Source organism: Periophthalmus magnuspinnatus, chromosome 7 (genome assembly GCF_009829125.3).
Source record: "Periophthalmus magnuspinnatus isolate fPerMag1 chromosome 7, fPerMag1.2.pri, whole genome shotgun sequence".
Lineage (NCBI taxonomy): Eukaryota > Metazoa > Chordata > Actinopteri > Gobiiformes > Gobiidae > Periophthalmus > Periophthalmus magnuspinnatus.
In genome coordinates, this window is record NC_047132.1 from 16712174 (window position 1) to 16731652 (window position 19479).

At 37.3% G+C, this 19479-nt stretch overlaps 1 protein-coding gene across 1 annotated transcript in view; it reads left to right on the forward strand.

The window, feature by feature from the left end:
• Positions 1–16250, forward strand: part of LOC117373313 (helicase ARIP4-like) — a 41405-nt gene extending 25155 nt beyond the window's left edge. The window contains exons 8-22 of the mRNA XM_033969277.2: positions 2065–2267; positions 2993–3196; positions 3371–3509; positions 3922–4099; positions 4842–5051; positions 5208–5326; positions 6199–6320; positions 6617–6716; positions 7396–7601; positions 8118–8293; positions 9019–9215; positions 9422–9624; positions 9940–10029; positions 10146–10241; positions 10546–16250. Coding sequence (XP_033825168.1) covers positions 2065–2267; positions 2993–3196; positions 3371–3509; positions 3922–4099; positions 4842–5051; positions 5208–5326; positions 6199–6320; positions 6617–6716; positions 7396–7601; positions 8118–8293; positions 9019–9215; positions 9422–9624; positions 9940–10029; positions 10146–10241; positions 10546–11393 — 3091 coding nt within the window. The 3' untranslated portion in view covers positions 11394–16250. The remainder of the gene's footprint in view (positions 1–2064; positions 2268–2992; positions 3197–3370; positions 3510–3921; positions 4100–4841; positions 5052–5207; positions 5327–6198; positions 6321–6616; positions 6717–7395; positions 7602–8117; positions 8294–9018; positions 9216–9421; positions 9625–9939; positions 10030–10145; positions 10242–10545) is intronic.
• Positions 16251–19479: the final 3229 nt, after the last annotated feature.

Here is a 19479-nt window from a genome sequence, read left to right on the forward strand (position 1 = left end):
CCTGTACGCTGGCTTGGCCTGGCATGATCACCTGCTTGTCTCCATGGAGATGGATAATTTGAATTTCATACTGTGGAACCTTCTGAGCAAAGTAGTAACATCTTTTAACAGACAAGCAAATGGTGGTCCCTTCACCAGAAAAGTTACATAGTGCAACTTCACTATTACCATTACAAGGGCTTGCTATTTACTACTATTACTACCCCAGCAATAACCCTGATTTAAAATAGCTTTAAAACACGACTAATACAAAACTACATCAAGTTAAACCAGGTCTAAATTAACATTAAAAGCGCTTTGTCTTGTTGTTGAATGATTTTATCTTCTTTTTGTATTATGTAAAAAGGGGAAAAAACTGCACTGACCCTTCAAGAGACTTGACCCAGTAACCTAATTCTGGTTGCAACTCTCTCTCTCCCCCGCTCTCTCTCGTCCCCTGTCTTACATAATAGCACCTGTCTTCTCGAGAACATTCTAAATAATAGTCATTAATCCATTAATCATTGTTATAAACGCATAGACAGTTTTCACAGAGAGTTCTGCTTCATTGGGATGGTTAAATACGGTTCTTTCGTTACCACTCCTAGTAGGTTAGAAATATTTTTGTGGTTGTAACTAACTATAATCTATACAATTATCATAAATGTCATTCAGTCACTATATTTTAAAGGCAAGCTTAACTAGGCATTTTAGGTGTCATATCAGTTGTCCAAGTTCTTACTTTCCAGAGGCATTTTTTAACGTAGTGTTACATAATATATAGTTCTATTTCATAATACAACTCTAAAAGCAGATTTTATTTCCTTATTCTTTTTTAATGAATACATACAATGCTATTATATAATATAATAAGATTTCACATTTAAATCACACATAATTCATATTGCTTTGTCTGAAATGTCAAATACAGGTTTTTATTGCTAGAAAAATACCTTGAAAAACATGCACATGTACTGTGACTAGTGGGGATGCCCTGATCTACTTTTTTATTTATTTATTTATTTTTGTGTTTGCAATTCCCAATGCTGATCTCATCTCGATACCAATCTTCTCATTTTTAATCATTTTATTTACACAATTTAGGTTGTGCCTTTATAAATAATTCAATTTTCCATAGTGAATTTAGCCCCAGTAAAATGATTACCAGATATAAAAAGGCCTACTTAAAATAGCCTAATCATTTGTTATAATATTGTAAAATAATTTCTTAAACTCCTGCACAGTACAACAACTGCAGAACATAGTGACAGAGACATTGGATGTTTTAGCCTCTAAAGGCAGTGTGTTTATTATTCATGTCTGAGGTCTGTAAAAAGACAAACCTGCCCAAAGAATGTATACTTGACATATGTGAACAAGTTAGTAACAAGCTGGTGCATTCCTTCCGCTCCGCACCGAAAGTTTCATTTTCATTCTTACTTCTGCGATGTGTTCACAGAGCCTTAAAACAAATACTATCTCTGTCATTAATAATGTTTAGCTCCGTCAGAGCCTTTTCAGTCTGTTTTTAAGCTGTGCTGGAGGTTAGCTACAGGGTTAGCCACGTCAGCTGCGTGCGTAGGAAGCTATGAACCGTATCTGCCCGATCTAACCCAAACTGTACTCACAAGACTACAACTGCACAAGAGTTCATGCAAAAATAAGTATTAAAACTGAAAAGTAAATTTTGATTGTTTATATGTTAAAAAAAAAGTCACTTCCAAATCTTCAGCTGGCTCCCACCATATCCTCTACATTCTGCTGTTGTGCCTATAAATCCTATCCTAATAAAATAATTAGTTGACTAATAAAAATTTTGGTTGACTAAGAGACCACTGATCAATTAATTAACTAAACAGCTAAAGGACTACAGCCTTAGTTAATGCCATACTCTGGAACATTCTAGGCAGCGCAATCACAACTCCGTGGAGACAAGCAGGTGACTGACCAACAACCACAACCACAGCTACACTGCACATTCTGAACACTTATTCTGAACACTTTTATTTATCAAGTAGATATCAATAGACCACCACAAACTTAAGTTACAAATTCATTTTTGTGACTTGACTTTTGATTTGTCAGGAACACCACGAGCCGGGCAAAGGTGGTGGAGGACTGGTACAGAGACGGAGGAGTGTTATTGATGGGCTATGAGATGTACCGCCTGCTCTCCCTCAAGAAGAGCTTCGTGGCCGGACGCAAGAAGAAGAACAAGAAAAGCCCAGGGTCATCGGGGTCTGCTGTCGACGTGGACGAGGAGGACAAACAACAAGACCTGCTCAAAGGTATCCAAGTAGTAGTAGTAGTCCTAATTTAATAACTCCTTCCAGCACTCTAAAACCTGTGAAGGTGTGAACACAAGCTGTGGCTAAAGGATTAGCTTATCACTAGAGTGTGATGGTACCAACTTGTTATGTAATGGGAGCAGCCCATCAACAAACCACTCTGTCATATATCCGGATATGGGTTGTTATCAGTGGCTTTCAGATTTAAAATTTAGCATCACTATTTCTTCTTCTTTTGAATGTTTTTGTGTGTGTGTGTTTGTTTTTTTAATGTAGTTGTAAAAATGTAGTCACACAGGAAATTCAATATATATAATGGTGCATTCCATACAACTGGTAATTGGGATATTTCCCACCTCTGACCTGGAAAAACGCCTTGGAACACAACTCAAACCGGTAATTATTATTTGTGAACTGGGAGATGGTCAGAGGATTCCCACTTTACGTATGAGATAAACTAAACAACTGAACAATGAAAATCACCACTAAATATGGCGTAAACATTTGTTACAAGTTAAATCCAACAATATTATATTATTTAATTGAGAGAGTTAAATAACCGTTTTCCCATTTGGGAATGCAGCATTATTAGGAGAAAAACGAAATTATTGTTAGTTGTTTTTTTACATGACACAAAAAATGTATTAGTTTTTTCTAAATTCCACAACACAATACAAGTTACTATAAGAAAAACCAGGTGTATAGTAACGTTGATCTGTGTGCAGGTATAGAGAGGGCTTTAGCTCGCCCTGGTCCCGATGTGGTGATCTGTGACGAGGGCCACCGCATCAAGAACTGCCATGCCAGCACCTCCCAGGCCCTGAAGAGCATCCGCACCCGCAGGAGGGTGGTCCTCACCGGGTACCCTCTGCAGAACAATCTCATCGAGTACTGGTGCATGGTAGACTTCGTACGCCCCGACTTCCTAGGTGAGAACTCCACTGTAGTACCTAGGTTAAAGGGCCCATATTACGCTATTTTCTGATCTATGTTATAATGTCGTTTCCTCATCTAAAACATACCTGTTTTGTTTCATTCACACATGTTTAACATTCACAGTCTTTCAGAGCTAAGTTGATTTTGTTTGTTGTATATTTGTTCAGGTACGCGTCAGGAGTTCAGTAACATGTTCGAGAGGCCCATTCTGAACGGGCAGTGTGTGGACAGCACTCCTCAGGACCTGCAGCTCATGAGGTACAGGAGCCACGTGCTGCACAGTCTGCTAGAGGGATTCGTTCAAAGGTGAGTAAAGCCAAGTGTTGTCATGGTAACCACATTTCAAACTCATTAATAATTAATAATTTTAGTTATGTTAAGTCTTGTTTCAAGGTGTTTTGCACTGTTAAACAAGGGTATCCAGCAAAAATATATTTCTGACTTTAAACCAAATTCTGAAATTAAACCATTTCAACACATGTAGATATTGTTATGTTATAGTAATGAGATTATTATTATCAAAATGAGAGTCTTTTAGAATTTTTTTGTCAGTGAACAAAAATCCAAATCTTAAGAACTTGCTTCAGTGTTATAGTGCAACATAAAACAGTGGCTAATAATAGACTATAATAAGACTATAATATAATAAAAGGCATTCCGCAGTAGTTGTGTATTCCATGTACATTAGGTAAAAATGTTTTGTCCTATATTTCCACAGACGGGGTCATGACGTCCTGAAAGAGCAACTCCCATCAAAAGAGGAGCACGTGATCCTGGTGCGCCTGTCTCCCCTGCAGAGGGCGCTCTACACCGAGTTCATGAACCGATTCCGAGAGGCAGGGAACACAGGCTGGCTCAGTCTGAACCCTCTCAAAGCCTTCTGTGTCTGCTGCAAGGTGAGCCAGGAGCTCTGGGGTCAGTTATAGTGCACGTAGATGGTGCCATTCGTATTTAGCATGTTTATCTAGAATGGGTTAGAATCACTTGAACTCAAAATGATTCAGGCTCAGTAACTATTTAGTGAAGGGGTTAAGGTATTAATTAAGATGTAAATAAAGGTACAGTATGTATCTGGAGGTGGCACATCACCTTCATGATTCCATGGAAATTGAAAGTTAAAACCATACTTCAGAACATTCACTATGGAGAAAAATAAGTTTTATGCCATACTGTGGAATATTATACCCAAAGGGAGCAACATTTTCAGGGAAACAAGTAGGTTGGGGCCCTCCTTGGCATAAATAAATATTGTTTATTAATTAACAATAAACAATGTTTATTATTAATATATATAAAGTATGATTAGGTTATTTAGTTATTATTAATTAAGTCTTTCTTCATGCTTTATAATAACAATACTATTTACATTAGTAGTTACCAAAGTGTTTCCCAAGCCATATAGTGAAAAGTCAAATGATCTATAAGCATCAAGTATTTCAATCTAAAGAGTAGTTAATACAACTGAATTTGAGAAATATTCTGAATTCAAGTGGTTTTATCAAATCTAAATATTCCTATTTAGCAGTGCAGGTCCTCCAATAGCAACATTATAGCAACAACTAGTATCTATTTTGTTATGTACATGTTTACAATAAAATAAAAGTCTAATTTTTGTTTTCATCTTGTCCTTTTTCTCAGATTTGGAACCACCCAGACGTGCTGTACGAGGCTCTGCAGAAGGAAAACCTGGCTAGCGAACAAGACCTGGACCTGGATGACATCACTTCCTCCCGCTGCCAAGCCACAGCCAATCAGAAACCCAAACCACTGGAGACGCCAAATCCGATTGGTGGATTGAGTTTGAGCCAGATGCAGGAGAAAGCTAATCAGGTCATCACTTATGAATGGGTATGTATATTAACCTCATTAAGCATGTATTTTAGCAATTGGCAAGGCAAGTTTATTTGTATAGCACAATTTGTACACAAATTTATTAAAAGTAATTCAAAGTAAGAAATTTGTGGGGATAAATTAACAGATTTTTCTTTCTTTTTTTCCCTTCAGGCAAAAGAAATTATGAATGACTATAAACCTGGTGTCCTGGAGAATTCAGCTAAAATGGTTTTGTTGTTTCATTTGATCGAAGAGAGTGTGAGAAAGGGAGACAAGCTACTTGTTTTCAGGTAAGACAAACAATGGTTGTGTTAAGATTACGCGGTTAGTCGATACACATATGGGACATATCACGAGATTTGGTCCACGAGAACGAGACAAGATGAGATTTTGATATAATTTTTAATAGATTAATTGTGCCATTCAGTGTACAATTTTGACTTTACATTTTCCTCATGTGCACAGTCTTGTGTCAATTTTGTCTTGCGAGGCGACGCGGCACGAGATCTTGTCCTGTCCCAAATAAGCATGATAATTCAGTTTATAATATAATCGTAAGGAGAAAAAAAACAATAGTGATCATTTTAAGTAAAATGCATAAAAAAAAATATATTTTAGTTTTATTTAATTCATACCATGCCTAAATGTTTTTATTCAGTTTGATTTCATAAATTTCGTCACAAAAATATCTGATTGCAATTTTTCTGACAAGGATTGTGATTGTAAGTAGACTTGCAATTAGTGTTTTAAGGCTAATGTTCGATGTTCGTATTTTAATTGTGTCCAGAACAGTTCTAACCTTACAAAACAAAGCAAAAACAAACATGGCAACACCAACAGGTGGATTTCACCCTATTTTAGCATCAATACGCACTATTTAGGTTGTGACAATTGTGCAGAGGGAAGCAATTTGTGTATTTGTGGACAGGGAAGATGGTTTTCTCTCAACTGGAAAGGTAGATTGTTCTGCTGTTGTTGTTGAACTCAAAGAAAATTAAGGCTTTCCCAATTGCTTATCATGGTTTGAATAACTGTAAAATCCTAATACTAAAATTTGATATCTCAACATCCCTATTTGTACAGATTAATGATTTGTGTATTTGTTTTTGTAAATCCAGTTCTATATCTGTATCTAACTTTATGTGTTCTTTTTGTCCCATAGTCAGAGTCTGTCCACACTAACAGTTATTGAAGAGTTTTTGGCTAAACGACTGGTTCCTCCTTCACCAAATTCAAACAAGGACAAAGCAAACCAGAACTGGGTCCGAAACCTCAACTACTATAGTGAGTACCTGGCAGCATTCTCCTCCTGATTATTATAATTCTTTGTAACATTTTAAAACATACATCTTAAATGTTGTTAATTCTACAGTCCTTAAATATATAGATGATATTGTTAGTGCAGCAGTTGCAGTTATATTAGATTTTAAAGACTGTATTCCTTCCACTGCTTTGTTCCTTAACATTGTGTTTCACTGTGACATCCTCATTTTAATGTAAATAAAAGTGTATATTCATCTATGTATATAATGAAATGAAGTGCAAGAAACCAGGTCATTGATGATTTTTTGTTTGTTCAGGGCTGGATGGCAGTACAACAGCATCAGAGAGAGAGCGCCTCATAAACCAGTTCAATGACCCTACAAACACATCTGCCTGGGTCTTTCTCCTCTCCACCAGGTGACTAAAATGACAACTGTTGATACAGAAATGTGTATATTATGCAAAATTTACTTTGGATTGTTGCTCTACTATTAAAGATGCAACAATACACTGTACACCGATACCTATATTGAAACTTGCATGTCTGGAAATACGTGAACAGCAATACCAGAGCAGTCATCGAAAGTAGAACATATTTTGACCTGAAGAGCTGCTTATACAATATTTCCGTACTGGGGCAAGACAAATTGTGCTTATTTACATGGGGAAAATGGGTACTGAGCCTTTCATATAAATATGGAACAGCACTGTATCATTAATCTGTGTCAACAACAGCCAGTTGTATTATATTAACTAATCGGCTAAACCCTAAATCAGTATCCTTGAACCGATGCCCAATTCAGTTCATTATCCAGGACTAATATCCATATGAATATTGGGGCATACTTGAATACAACAAAATCATGCTGGCGTCTTTATTATACAACATTTTACATGTAATATAACTAACTCTCGACAGAATTGTGCTTAACAAAAAACAGTGGTTGTGTCAAGTTTATCAGGTTAATCAATAAACATTAGGGATGGGACATGTCATGAGATTCGGTTCATGAGAATGAGAAAAGATGATATTTTAATATAAGTTTTAATAAATAAATTGTGCCATTCAAATCACCACATATGTTCTGTATTGTAGAGCTGGTTGCCTGGGGGTGAACCTGATCGGGGCAAATCGTGTGGTGGTTTTCGACGCCTCATGGAACCCGTGTCACGACGCTCAGGCCGTGTGTAGAGTTTACCGTTACGGCCAGAGGAAGCACTGCCACATCTACAGACTGGTGTGTGATTTCACTTTGGAGAAGAAGATCTACGACCGGCAGATCTCCAAGCAGGGCATGTCTGGTGAGTTCTAACAGAAATGACGGAAACATTTTGGTTCTTTGCAGGGGACATTTTATGGTCTCAATAATTGCACCCTTTGCAATTTCATTTCAATTTGATTGCAATACATTGTCCAGACCTATAGTCCGATTAAGGAGATAATCGCTGGATCCATGCTGTACTGCCTCAGGACAAGATGGAATGGAATTTTTTTCTCATGTGTAATATTTTAGCAATATAACCCATTTTCATGTCTTATTTTTGGCTACAATTTTTCAACAATATACATTTAGATTATACAAATTAAAATTAATCGGCTATGAGCCACCAAAATGCTTATAAACTATAAATACTGTGAATGATTAGGATGTTTGGAATGTGTTGAGAAACTCGGGTATACGCAATACAAGCTCACCAATATATGAAAATAATTTACCACAATAACCTGAAATACAGAAGGGCTAGTCAAAAATCACTAGTAGACATTTCTATATCACTGTGTTTGACCCCTCTCCTCTTCTCCTCTCTGTCCCTCAGACCGTGTAGTAGACGACCTTAACCCAGTTCTGACCTTCACTCGGAGGGAGGTGGAGTCTCTGCTTCACTTTGTGGAAGAAGAACCAGATCCTACTGAGGTCCAGCTGCAGCCCAACGACCAACTGGAGTCTGTCCTCAAGAAGGGGCTGTGTCTCTACCCACACCTCATAACTAAGGTAACATCATACTGGGACTGTCCGATTATGGCACTTTTTTCATAAACAGACAGTTTCCAAAGTATTGCACAGAGACAGGTAAAAACAATAATAATAAATAAACAAAGAAATAAATCAAATCAAATTAGAGCAAAATAAATAAAAACAATTAATTAAAATTGAATAAAAGATCTTGGTTAAAGTTTGATTAATAGCTCCGCCCCAAAAGCATGTTTTCTTTTATTTGTGGTGTAAAGACTACTGAAAATGTGTACCCAAGTAAAAGTACAGGACTGCTGCGAAAATTGTACTAAAGTAAAAATTACGCTTGTTACAAGTTAGTTTATAACATAATTTTGGGTGTATTTTAGATCACGCTTTTATACAAAATGTGATAGATCAAAAGAGTGTAAAATGAAATTTAGTTGTTTTACATCACAATCTGCACATTCCCTGAGCTCTTGCCAGTAGGAGCAGGTGATGCAGTGCTCTTATGTTTGTAGAGATAGAGACAGCAGTGAGACAGCTGGATAAGGACGATTGGGCCTTGTAGAGAGTACTCAGTAAAAATGATCATTTAAAATTTAGCTAATTCAAATTACATAGCTAAATTTAAACTCAATTACATCTACTATACAGTAAATATTTGTAATCAGTTACTTTCCACCCCTGTCTTTTATATAGCGTTCTGGTTAAAATGCAGTGACAAAAAACAAAACAACTTTTTTTCTACTTTTCTACTGTAGCAACCATTCGCTCACGAGTCTCTGCTGATGGACCGGCGTGAGCTGAAGCTTAGCTCTGCAGAGAAAAAGGAGGCTAAGAAAGGCTACGAAGACGAGAAACGTGCCTCTGTCCCATACACACGGCCTTCATACGCACACTATTACCCTGCCAGTGACCAGAGCCTCACCAACATACCTGCTTTCAGCCAGCGGAACTGGTCAGTCAATATACCTGATTTATGTGTGAGAAGACTTCAAAAGTACAATTTTTCTTGATTAATTTTAGGCTTAACATTTTTGACCTGAAGATATTATTCTTTGAATATAAATTCTTAAATTACGATAAACTAATATATAATATACACGCAGCATGCGTTCTTACTGTGAGCAGGCTTGCATCAATCATGCGTTATTGTATCCTCAGGCGACCACCTCCGCGTGTTGAGGACAAACCCATGGCTAACGTGCGTCCAGTCAAGTCAACTGCAGTTCCCACAATGTCTCGCCAGGCCACAGATCCCACCCTCAACTCGGACTCCGCCTCCTCTGAGTCCAAACTAGGAGAGTTTCCTGTCAACTGTCTCCAGAAGGCTGGCGTAGTTGTGCAAAAGATAGTCACTACAACTGGTAAGAGCTGTTCTTGTCAAAACAAAAAACTGACAGTCAAGTTGGCAACAGTTAGCATGCTAACCGTGCACTTTCTGATTATCAGACGATAAAACGGTTTATAATTAGATGCAGACAGAACACAGCGGTCTTATTTTGAGCTCAAGAGCTGCCGATACATTATATCTGTACTGGGAAAATATGAATTTAGCTCAAATACATGGACAAAATCACAGTCAGGCTCTCGAAAGTAAAGTCAGTAAAGCTATTTCAAAATGTAACATAATGTAATCTCATTATATTAAGTAATTTCTTTTGTGTGTATTTCTGGTTCAGACATGGTGATTCCAGGCACCAACAGCTCCGCAGATGTTCAGGCCCGAATCACGGCTGGAGAGAGTATTCACATCATCAGGGGAACTAAAGGTAACCGTAGACACATTTTTAAACAGTTAATTTGTCATATATTTTTTCAATATGATAATTTGTATAAATAATAATTTTAAATGCTTTATCTAACATTACTTTTTGTTTTTTTTCAGGGACCTACATTCGAACCTCAGATGGTAGAATCTTTGCCATAAGAGCAGCAAACAAAGCAAAAGCACTGGAGGAAAATGTAACAGCACCACCTAAAGGTACAGGTTTATCATCTGTAGTCGTTATTCACATTTAATGTATTAATTGCTCTGGCAAACACACTGACTTTTCATCATTTTTAAACACGTGAATAGAAGAATAACCTCGAGATTTTTAAATGAAATTAGCATGCCTCTTAAAATGTAATATTTACTCCAAATTAAATTTAAAAAACTAATATCAAGCAACAATATTAAGTGTCAATAAAGTATGATAAATATATCACTAATTAGAACATTGTGTCATTGTTAACTTTTGGTGAAAACAAAGTTAAACTGTAACCATTGTTCTTTGCTGTTCCAGACTCGCAGTCTAAACCTCAAGACCTCTCATCCAGTGGGAGCAATGGCTGCATGTCACCTGACAGGAAGTTGCCATCTTTGCCTCGTCCTATCTCTCCAGACAGCCCTGAGATCATTGACGAGCTCCAGCGCTACACCAGAACCTCTGAACAGAAACCTCCTCAACTCAATGGCACTGCCAATATGGCCGACATTACTTCTGCCTCTGCTTCATCTGCCGCTCCCCAAGACCTGCGCATCAGCTCCAAGCGCAAATCCTCTTCTCCCATGTCAGAAGAACGTCCCAGCAAGCAACCAAACATGGGCCAGCCTCACTCCTCTGCTACCGCCGCATTAACCTCACAAAGCTATCCATTCAACGGTGCTTACTCTCTTCCGCACATCGCCTTGAATCCCGCAGTTCTTAGCCGTTCGCTTTATATGAATTCCCCGTATTTCCAAGCGTCTCAGTTGGGCGAATCCGGATATTTGTACCCGGATATTTCCACAACAACTCCTACCACATCTGTTTCAACTACTACTTCTTCTATAAAACCCAATTCGAGCAGCATTCCTCCATATATGCTAAACCCAAACGTGGCTAGCCTTTCTGGGATGCTACCTCCGGGTTTTCCCATGCCGTACTCGCAGTCTTTGGCCAGCCTCTACTCCAAATCAATGCTGAACGGAGATTTGCTTGGTCCGGCTGCTACGCCCGGTCCTGCTGGCGCTAGCTTTCTCTCCAAATTCCCCACTAGCGCAGAATCAAACAAACGCGTGTCCGTGCTAGTCAACGGCGCTAACCTCAGCAGAGCTAGTAGTTCAGATAACGAAGACGACGACGACGTGATTGAAGTGAAAGAAGATTGATGGAGCGGATACATTTGAATGTTTGCTTGATTTATTCACCGGGGTACATCCTGGCTACATTGCAAGGCCACTAGGGAAGCTAAGAATGCTTATCGCTGTGCTAAAACAGCTTATTAATAGTGACAAGTTAAGTCTCCAAGCTTGGTTTTTTTTTTGGACTGTGGGCTTCCGCATTGAAATCACTGGACTTTTTGGAGACTGCTGAGTGGATTAAGCCTGCAGTAACCCCGTTTGGCCACTAGTTGTACTGCATAGAAGTGCTAGTTTCTGCTTTGCTAAAGACTTTTTCGCTTACAGACTTGGCATTAGCTGGTAGCAACATCTTGTTCTAAATATTGTTTCGTCAGTTGTTGATTCTTGCTACTGAGAAAAGCATTTTGAACTGATTGAAAATATTCACTGCCAGGACATGGGTATTGTATGACCTCGAAAAAAATATGGGATCATTTTTGAGGCTTCATCTTAATCCAGTCGCAGAAAAACCTTACAACTTTAGCAACGAGAATGTAACGCTAAATGCCTTTAAACCAGGCCTTTTATGAAATCTTGGGCCTCCTTCAGATCATTGAAATCTGTCTTTCTCTATGTAATGTTAGTTGTGTAGCGATCTTAACTTTGTTGCATCAACCGATTTTTACTTCCTACTTCCAAACTCAATAATTAAAGGCACTGTACCTGATTTTTACTGTCTCAAAAACATGTAACACAGATCTAGTTCATTTTAAACGGTTTGCAGCGGCCCCAAGTTATTCCTTACTTGCCTTATGCATTCTGAGCATCCCATCACATTCACCACAATGAGTTTATAAGTGCTTTTCGCAACTTTCAGAGACCAGTGTTTTGTCATCACAGTAAAGCTAACCACAGTTATCATGCTAACGCACACTTCCTGCATATCCACCAATAAAAACCTTTATACTTATATGCCGACAGCACGCAGCACAGATATTTTCACCCTAAGAAATACTTATACAATACCGGTATATTTGCACCGAACAAATTTTGCTGAAATGCATTGGGTACAGGACCTTTAATACATTTTCAGATAGAGTAGTAAAAGCATAATGAATAAAATATTGTTTTCAGATTTAATATTAATTCGACCTAAAGATATTAAATCAGATGCCCTTCCATATTAGTTTATACCAGCTTGATTATTTTAAAAAAAGTCAGATGTTCACCTTGGTCTGAAGGATGCCAGTCTTTAGGCAGCAAAAGTGGAGAGATCTGGTTGTCTTTTTTTTACATCAATATTTATGTGAACCAATTGCCTGAAAAAAATTTAAAAAATCAGGAAATGGGGGAAAATTACTGTTTGTAGCGGCATTTAATTAAGAAAAAGAAACACTTTACCAACAGAAGATGCCTTTTACTGCCTCCATCTTTTTGAATGTGAATTGTGAGAGGAACGCATCTCACTACTGGCAGTCTTACTGTAGCCTCGAGGAAAACCATGCAAAAGACTCACTCAAGCCTATATAATGTCTGTGTTTTAAAAGGAAGGCAGTGGAGAAGATGTTGTCCCACTGGTTTTTAGGCTTGTGTCGTTATCGTGTTTGTAAATGTGTTTTTCTATAAGGGTCCGCCAATGGAAATGACAAAATGGATTAGGAAAGTTGGATTTGATGACGCATTCTGATAATCGTTTTAGTATGATTACGAGAAAATGTATTATGAGTTTTGGCCAGCAATATTAGGCTATATGTTGTAATGCCCTTTAGCCTGGGGGCAACAATGTCAAATTTTTAAAAACTAAAGCTGAGATATTGGTTTTCAAAATTTTATTGAAGTGGAACTAAACACTAAACCTCTTTTTTCCGCTACTAAACTATGTACATGGCATTTCAATAGTATTGTCTACTGTCAACTTAAGCACAAACAAGGTAAATTTGCTGCTTTCTGGTCAAAAATGTGTGCTGTCTTCAGTGGCTTCTGTAATTTCCAGTAGTTGGTGACATCACGAAAGACTGCCTTGATTACAGCCTGATGTTTCTGTTTACAAATACCTGGCTGCAGGGGCGAAGTTTGAAGTGTAGATACCTGTTAGACCGGTCACACTGTTTCTCATATGCCCTGAACTCCTCTCTCATTCTTCTTTAGTTCTCCAGGTGCAGCCCAGTTTACCATGCTTGTTTGAAATGTGGTCATGGGCCAGGTTTATGTGTTTAGTCCCACTTTAATGATTATATTGGCACGGCACATTATGGCTATAAGTGTCAAAAATGACTCCATCAAACTATATTCATCAAATTATTTCAAATTGTCTTAAGCTAGATTTTTCACTTTTCACCGTTTTTATGTGCTCATCTCATTTTGTGCTGTAACATCATCACCGTGAACCAAACTTATTTTCGCTTTGTATTAATATTTGTAATATTCAAGATAAACACCCCAAAAACTGAAATCTTTCACTGTACAATAATGGACACTGTAATGGCATTTAGGTCTAGAGTTTTCCAAAGAGTGGTGGAATACAGATTGAATTGGCATGGCAGTGTTTTGTTTTGATGCTAAATGGTGGCTCAACTTTGCAAGATGTAAAGTATAAGAGTTTCCATGGGTAAATTTTTTTGAAGTATCACCTATTAAATGGGAAAAAATGGACCAGCTCAAATCAGTCTGGACTAGTTTTGCAAACTGATGTTCAGATGGTTGAAATAATTTAAAAATACACCATTTATCAAGAATCCATGCAGTATTTTTTTCCACGCATATCCCTCTTGTAATACTGTGGCAGAGTGATTATCCTGTCTTCTGCCTCTCAGTATGGAGGTTGTTAGTGATTAAGTGGGGATTTTCCAGGCAGTACTCCTCCTTTGGCCTGTACTAAACAACTCTTTAGAAAAAAAATTAAGTCTAATGTTTGATCTCACTTTAATTATCCAAAATGGCAGTGGTTTTCAAAAAAGAAAAGTTGATCCATCTTCCATCACACGTTTGTTCATAACCAGCTGTTTTAATTTACCTTCCTATTTTTACATGTTTTCTGGATTTACCAAATTTGAATTTATTTATAACAATTTGTATTTATTCATTATTATTTTGTATTTTTGTACAATTATTTTGGGTCTGATTGATGTTTTGTTTTTTTTTCATTTGTGGTTTTGTTACTTTTTGTTGTTACAACTTGTTTTTCATGTGACAATCTACTCTGACTCAAAAATGCTGAAAAATGTGGACCAATCAATCACTGCAAAAGTACTGTTTAGAAATTAAGCTAGGAAATTTAAAATATGTATTTAACAGCATTTGGCAATGTCAGAATTGAATTCTGTGTATTCTTCAGATTTTGCTTTCTTTTTATACATTTTGTTCACATCAAAACTCTGAAAACCACAGAATTCATCCTGTGTAAGACTACCATATTGACATGATTTGAGTTACAAATTTGTATTTATTGCATGATTAACTGCAATATGAAGTCATGTTTAATAGGTGTTAGGTTTCTTACAGTTTGACTAACAATTAGCCAAAAATATTGCTGGACACCAGTTGACATTCATAGCATTTCAAATTGTGTGGCAATGAGGTTGCAAGTATCCCAGTACTGAAAGCTAATTTGCCTTATTTTACATGTTAAAGCTACCATCCATAAGATTTTTTTTCACCAGTAGATGGCAGATGTGAAACCTGTCCTCACCTCCCCTCACCTGTCCTCTCTCGTCGTCTTCTGCCTGGCCAAAACTGGCACTATCAAACAGCATTAACGTAGATGGCATCTAGTGGTGTTATGTGAGAAAGCGACATGGCTGGTTCGGCCAATCTAATTATAGATGGTAGCTTTAAAGACAAAAGACAAAAGATTTAGAATATTTAATTTGGACCACGCAGACAGGCATTTGTGTGGTCCCATGTTTTTTGTGTCACAGGTGAATTGATTAATCAGATTAATCAGATGGACTATTATATTATCTGGTCCTTGGTAGCAATATGATTGATCTAAGTTATTCAGACAATCTCATTACATTGTAAAGTAGTTTAGTCTAAACTATGTGATTAGACAAAGCTTGGATCTTTGAATGTCTTTAGCTTGTTCATCTTGGAGTCTAGCTGGTAGTTTTGTTGCATGTGTTAAAGTGCATATGACAGGTTTTATCCAATTATAATTATGACTTGGTTTGGTGGGATAGTACCTGTGGTAAATATTTATCATAGTTTGACATCACTTAAGTGGCAGTTTGTGAAGAAAGGTTAAGAACAAAAATACAGGAAGTAGCAATGAGTTCCTAACGGAGCCACTTTACCTATGTAATCAGCACAAAAAATGCATTTTTCTGACAGTTTAAACAGTGATTTAACAAAATAAAGGTGTTTTTAATTTCTTTTTTACTGGAATTACCTCTACTTATGCCACATCTGCTGCCCACGTCCAACCAGGAAGTAAAATGATAAACTTCACCAGGATTAAAAACTAGATAAAACTTTGTCAAATCTTAAACATAATGATGCATATGATGCTTTTAGTGAAAAGGTACTCTAGCCTGTCATATGCACTTCAACAAAGCAGAAGTCAATGCCACTCGATTATTTCTTATGACATGACAGCAAGTGCTTTGTCCTGTGTGTGCGTACAGTTCTTTTCCATATCAAAAACGTGTGTGTACGTCATCCTTTACGACGGCCTTGGATCGACCAAACGCTCTTGTGCTAGCGGGGACGGCTTGATACTTGAATTTATTTATTTTACTTACGAGCCGAGTTTTGTCCGAATCCAAATGTGAGGAGAGCTGCTGCTGCTGTCTCTAAGGAAAGAATCAAAAAACATGTTTGTCTTATCGTGTCAATGGATGATGTCTCTGATTTTACTTTTAGACCCTTTTTTGAAGTTTGTAAATAAAGAGAAACTGTTGAAAATAACTCGACGATCATCATCATTCTTTGAGTCATCAGCCTTCATTTTGTGTTTTTTAAGAGGTTACAAAAATGAGTTACACTTTATAAAACCTACACTTAAATTAGCCTTAGTAACACATGAACAAAGACTTGATTTATAATGAAAAATAGCGTATTAAGAATGATTGTAATGGTGATTGTAACTACTCAATACCCCAACTTTGTAATTAAGTAGAGGTTAAGGAGTAGTTAAATACCTGAAAATGTTATGTGACAATCTTTGAACCCCAGATAATGCACACGAGCATATGCCGAAATGAGGCCACACATCATAGACTGCATAAAGAATTATATATTTGTTTATACAGTCTATGCCACACACCCACTGAACACTGTATCTAGGTTACTATAGACCTGTAGTTGTCACACAATCCAAACTCCGTACTGACAGTGGTAGAGGAAGAGATTGTGGATTATTGTGCACCAGGATGTACACGTTATTAAGTCTAGATGAAAGCCTGGCATTGTATGTTTCTGCAGCTAAATGGGCTAGTAGCTAACCAATCCACATTAATTAAGATATGAATGTATATTTACATCACTATTGGTTTTTCTTTGTTTTATTTGAATGATTCAACCATAGTCTCAACGATTCAAAACTGTATGTTTGTGTCTTGTCATTATCATTATAGTCGATTGATTAGGCAGGAAGAGTAGTTTGAAGAGAAACAGTCCCAATATGCTTTTTGTTAATTTGCTTAATGATAATTGACTGCTTAGAAATGTTGATTGTAGAAAATAAAATCACAAACACACAGAGCACATCTTGTTTTCACTATTTAATATATTTCACATAATTTAAAAGGTCAGTATCAGTAAATGTTATAGGTACAATGCTTTATAATAAAGTATATTTTTCACAAACAACTCCAGGGACCTTTTTGATGATATAAGAAGAGTAAACGAGATGTTCAGATATTGTAGAGTTAAGGTGAAATCTTCATCATTTATATTAAAATAACACCCATGCCAGGTCAGGGTCACTAATGTTTAATCTGATTAGTTTTAAGATAAATCAGTGTCTACAAATTCATTTAAAGACAAAAAAGTGAACTCTGTTACATTCATTAGTCCTAATTCTGCCAATATGCCACTGCCAATATGGCATCCCTGTCAAATTTTGCCACGTGGGTGCAAGAATGCTATAGCATAAAGTATTTGAAAGTCTTGAGGCCGTTTTAAAATGTTTTCCCTGATGTGTCAAGAATGGAGACGACACGTCTGTGAGTGAAATTTTCAACCAGTAAATCCAGGATATAACTATTTTCCAATGTCCCAGCAGGTTCAAGTCAAATAATAGTTAAAGGTCCGAAGAACAATACACAACAAAAAATTACTTTGCAGCATTCTCTGTTGTTCAAATAAAGACACATAACATATTCAAATATAAACTTAGACCTTGCCAAATATAATGGGGCAGTTATAAATGTCCAGCCTCACCTCCTCCATCACAGTGAACATTGTGCACTCCACTGAGAAGGTGATGGACTGCAGTCTCCCCATCTCTACAAGACCTGGGCGTCTCCAAAAGTCAGGGGCAAGTAGGTCAAATCAGCACTATGCAGCTTCTCACCCTGGACACTATGATTTGGGTGCTCAAACTCCTCCACCATGTTAAGGTGGAGGTCCAGGGAGGGGACTTTTGAAAACAATAGATGTTTAATGGAAAGTATGATTTTGACAACAATCTCTGTATAATTGTAATCACATATGAACAGAATTTAACCCATTAGTTTCACTTTATAAATTTTAATCTGACATGAATAGAAGCACAACAGTTCTGCAGAAAGCACTACTTCGACCTGGCCACAATCTTCGACACTGAGAAGATTGGGTCTGACCGGCCTAGTACATCAGAGATGTCTAGACCAGACTCTACAACACAGCGGTGGCCTACGACAACTGGCATGAAAAGCATCCTTCTTACCTAGACTCATGTATTTTCCCCCATCTACCCCAAAGGAACCTGTTTTCACTTTTGTGTTAGATGCATTTGAGTTACCTGCATGATGGCCTTTGTAAGTCTGTATTTGAAGTAGGGTTGTCAAAAGTATTGACAAGCAGATTAATCGATTCTTAAACTAGTATCGAAACTAGATACTCATTTGAACAAGTATCGATACTAAAAAGGTCACAGTTATAGAACAGAAATAAAACTTTCCTGGACAGCTTTAGAATGTTTTTGAGGTGTTTCAGAACAAGTATAAGACAACACAGACTAGTATACACTCCTTACCTGCTTTCCTGGAATGAAGCTCGAGTGTACTGCAGAGAAAACAACACAGACCTAGACTTGACTCAAAGTGAAACAGAGAACAATTGTGGCAATAGCGGGATTCATGCTTTCTTCTCTCAGTAAATCAGTCAATAAAAACTCCTGGATCGGTTAGGACACCAGAAGGGAGTTCATACACTGGATGGACTGACGCCCCCTGGAGGTGAATGGCCTTGGACACTGCTCTTCTTCTGCTACAAAGGCACATGTCATTGTGAATGTGTGCTTACAAAAATGGTGGTGTGGTTACTACTTTTAAAATATATATATACTCGGGTAGATTATATCACTCTCTGTACTTTTACTGGAGTAGCCTATGGACATGGCATCAGTTGCTATTTTAAATGTAACGATGATCTCTGTTTTGTCCATTTTAAATAAACTAATAATAAATAAATAAACACAGAAAATCTAATCATAATAGCGCGCGCGCACACACACACACACACACACACACACACACACACACCCCACACACACACACACACACACCCACACACACACACAGGGCTCAGTGGTGCGATCTTCACCAAAAAAAAAGACAGATGGCAATTTTGATATTCATTGTCCATTGGCCAATTTGTTGCAAGTCAAACATCAAATATCAAACAACAAATTTATTCTTTGATACTTGAACTTTGGTGTAAACTAGGCCTACACATGAAAACACTGTATTTTGTGCTGTCTGCACACTTTGGAGTTGATGATAGTCGGCTCATACAGGTAGGCCTACAATCAGGACGGTAATATTTTTAGATGTGCTTTAAATAAATGAATAAATAAACACGTTACAAATTCTTATTCTTCCATTCTTATTCTTATACGTTACAAAGTATGCTATAGGTTTCATGCAAAATTGCCCTATAAATAGAAATATAAGGTTTATGGAGCTCTGTTCTGAGCTGTTATTGTTAGTTC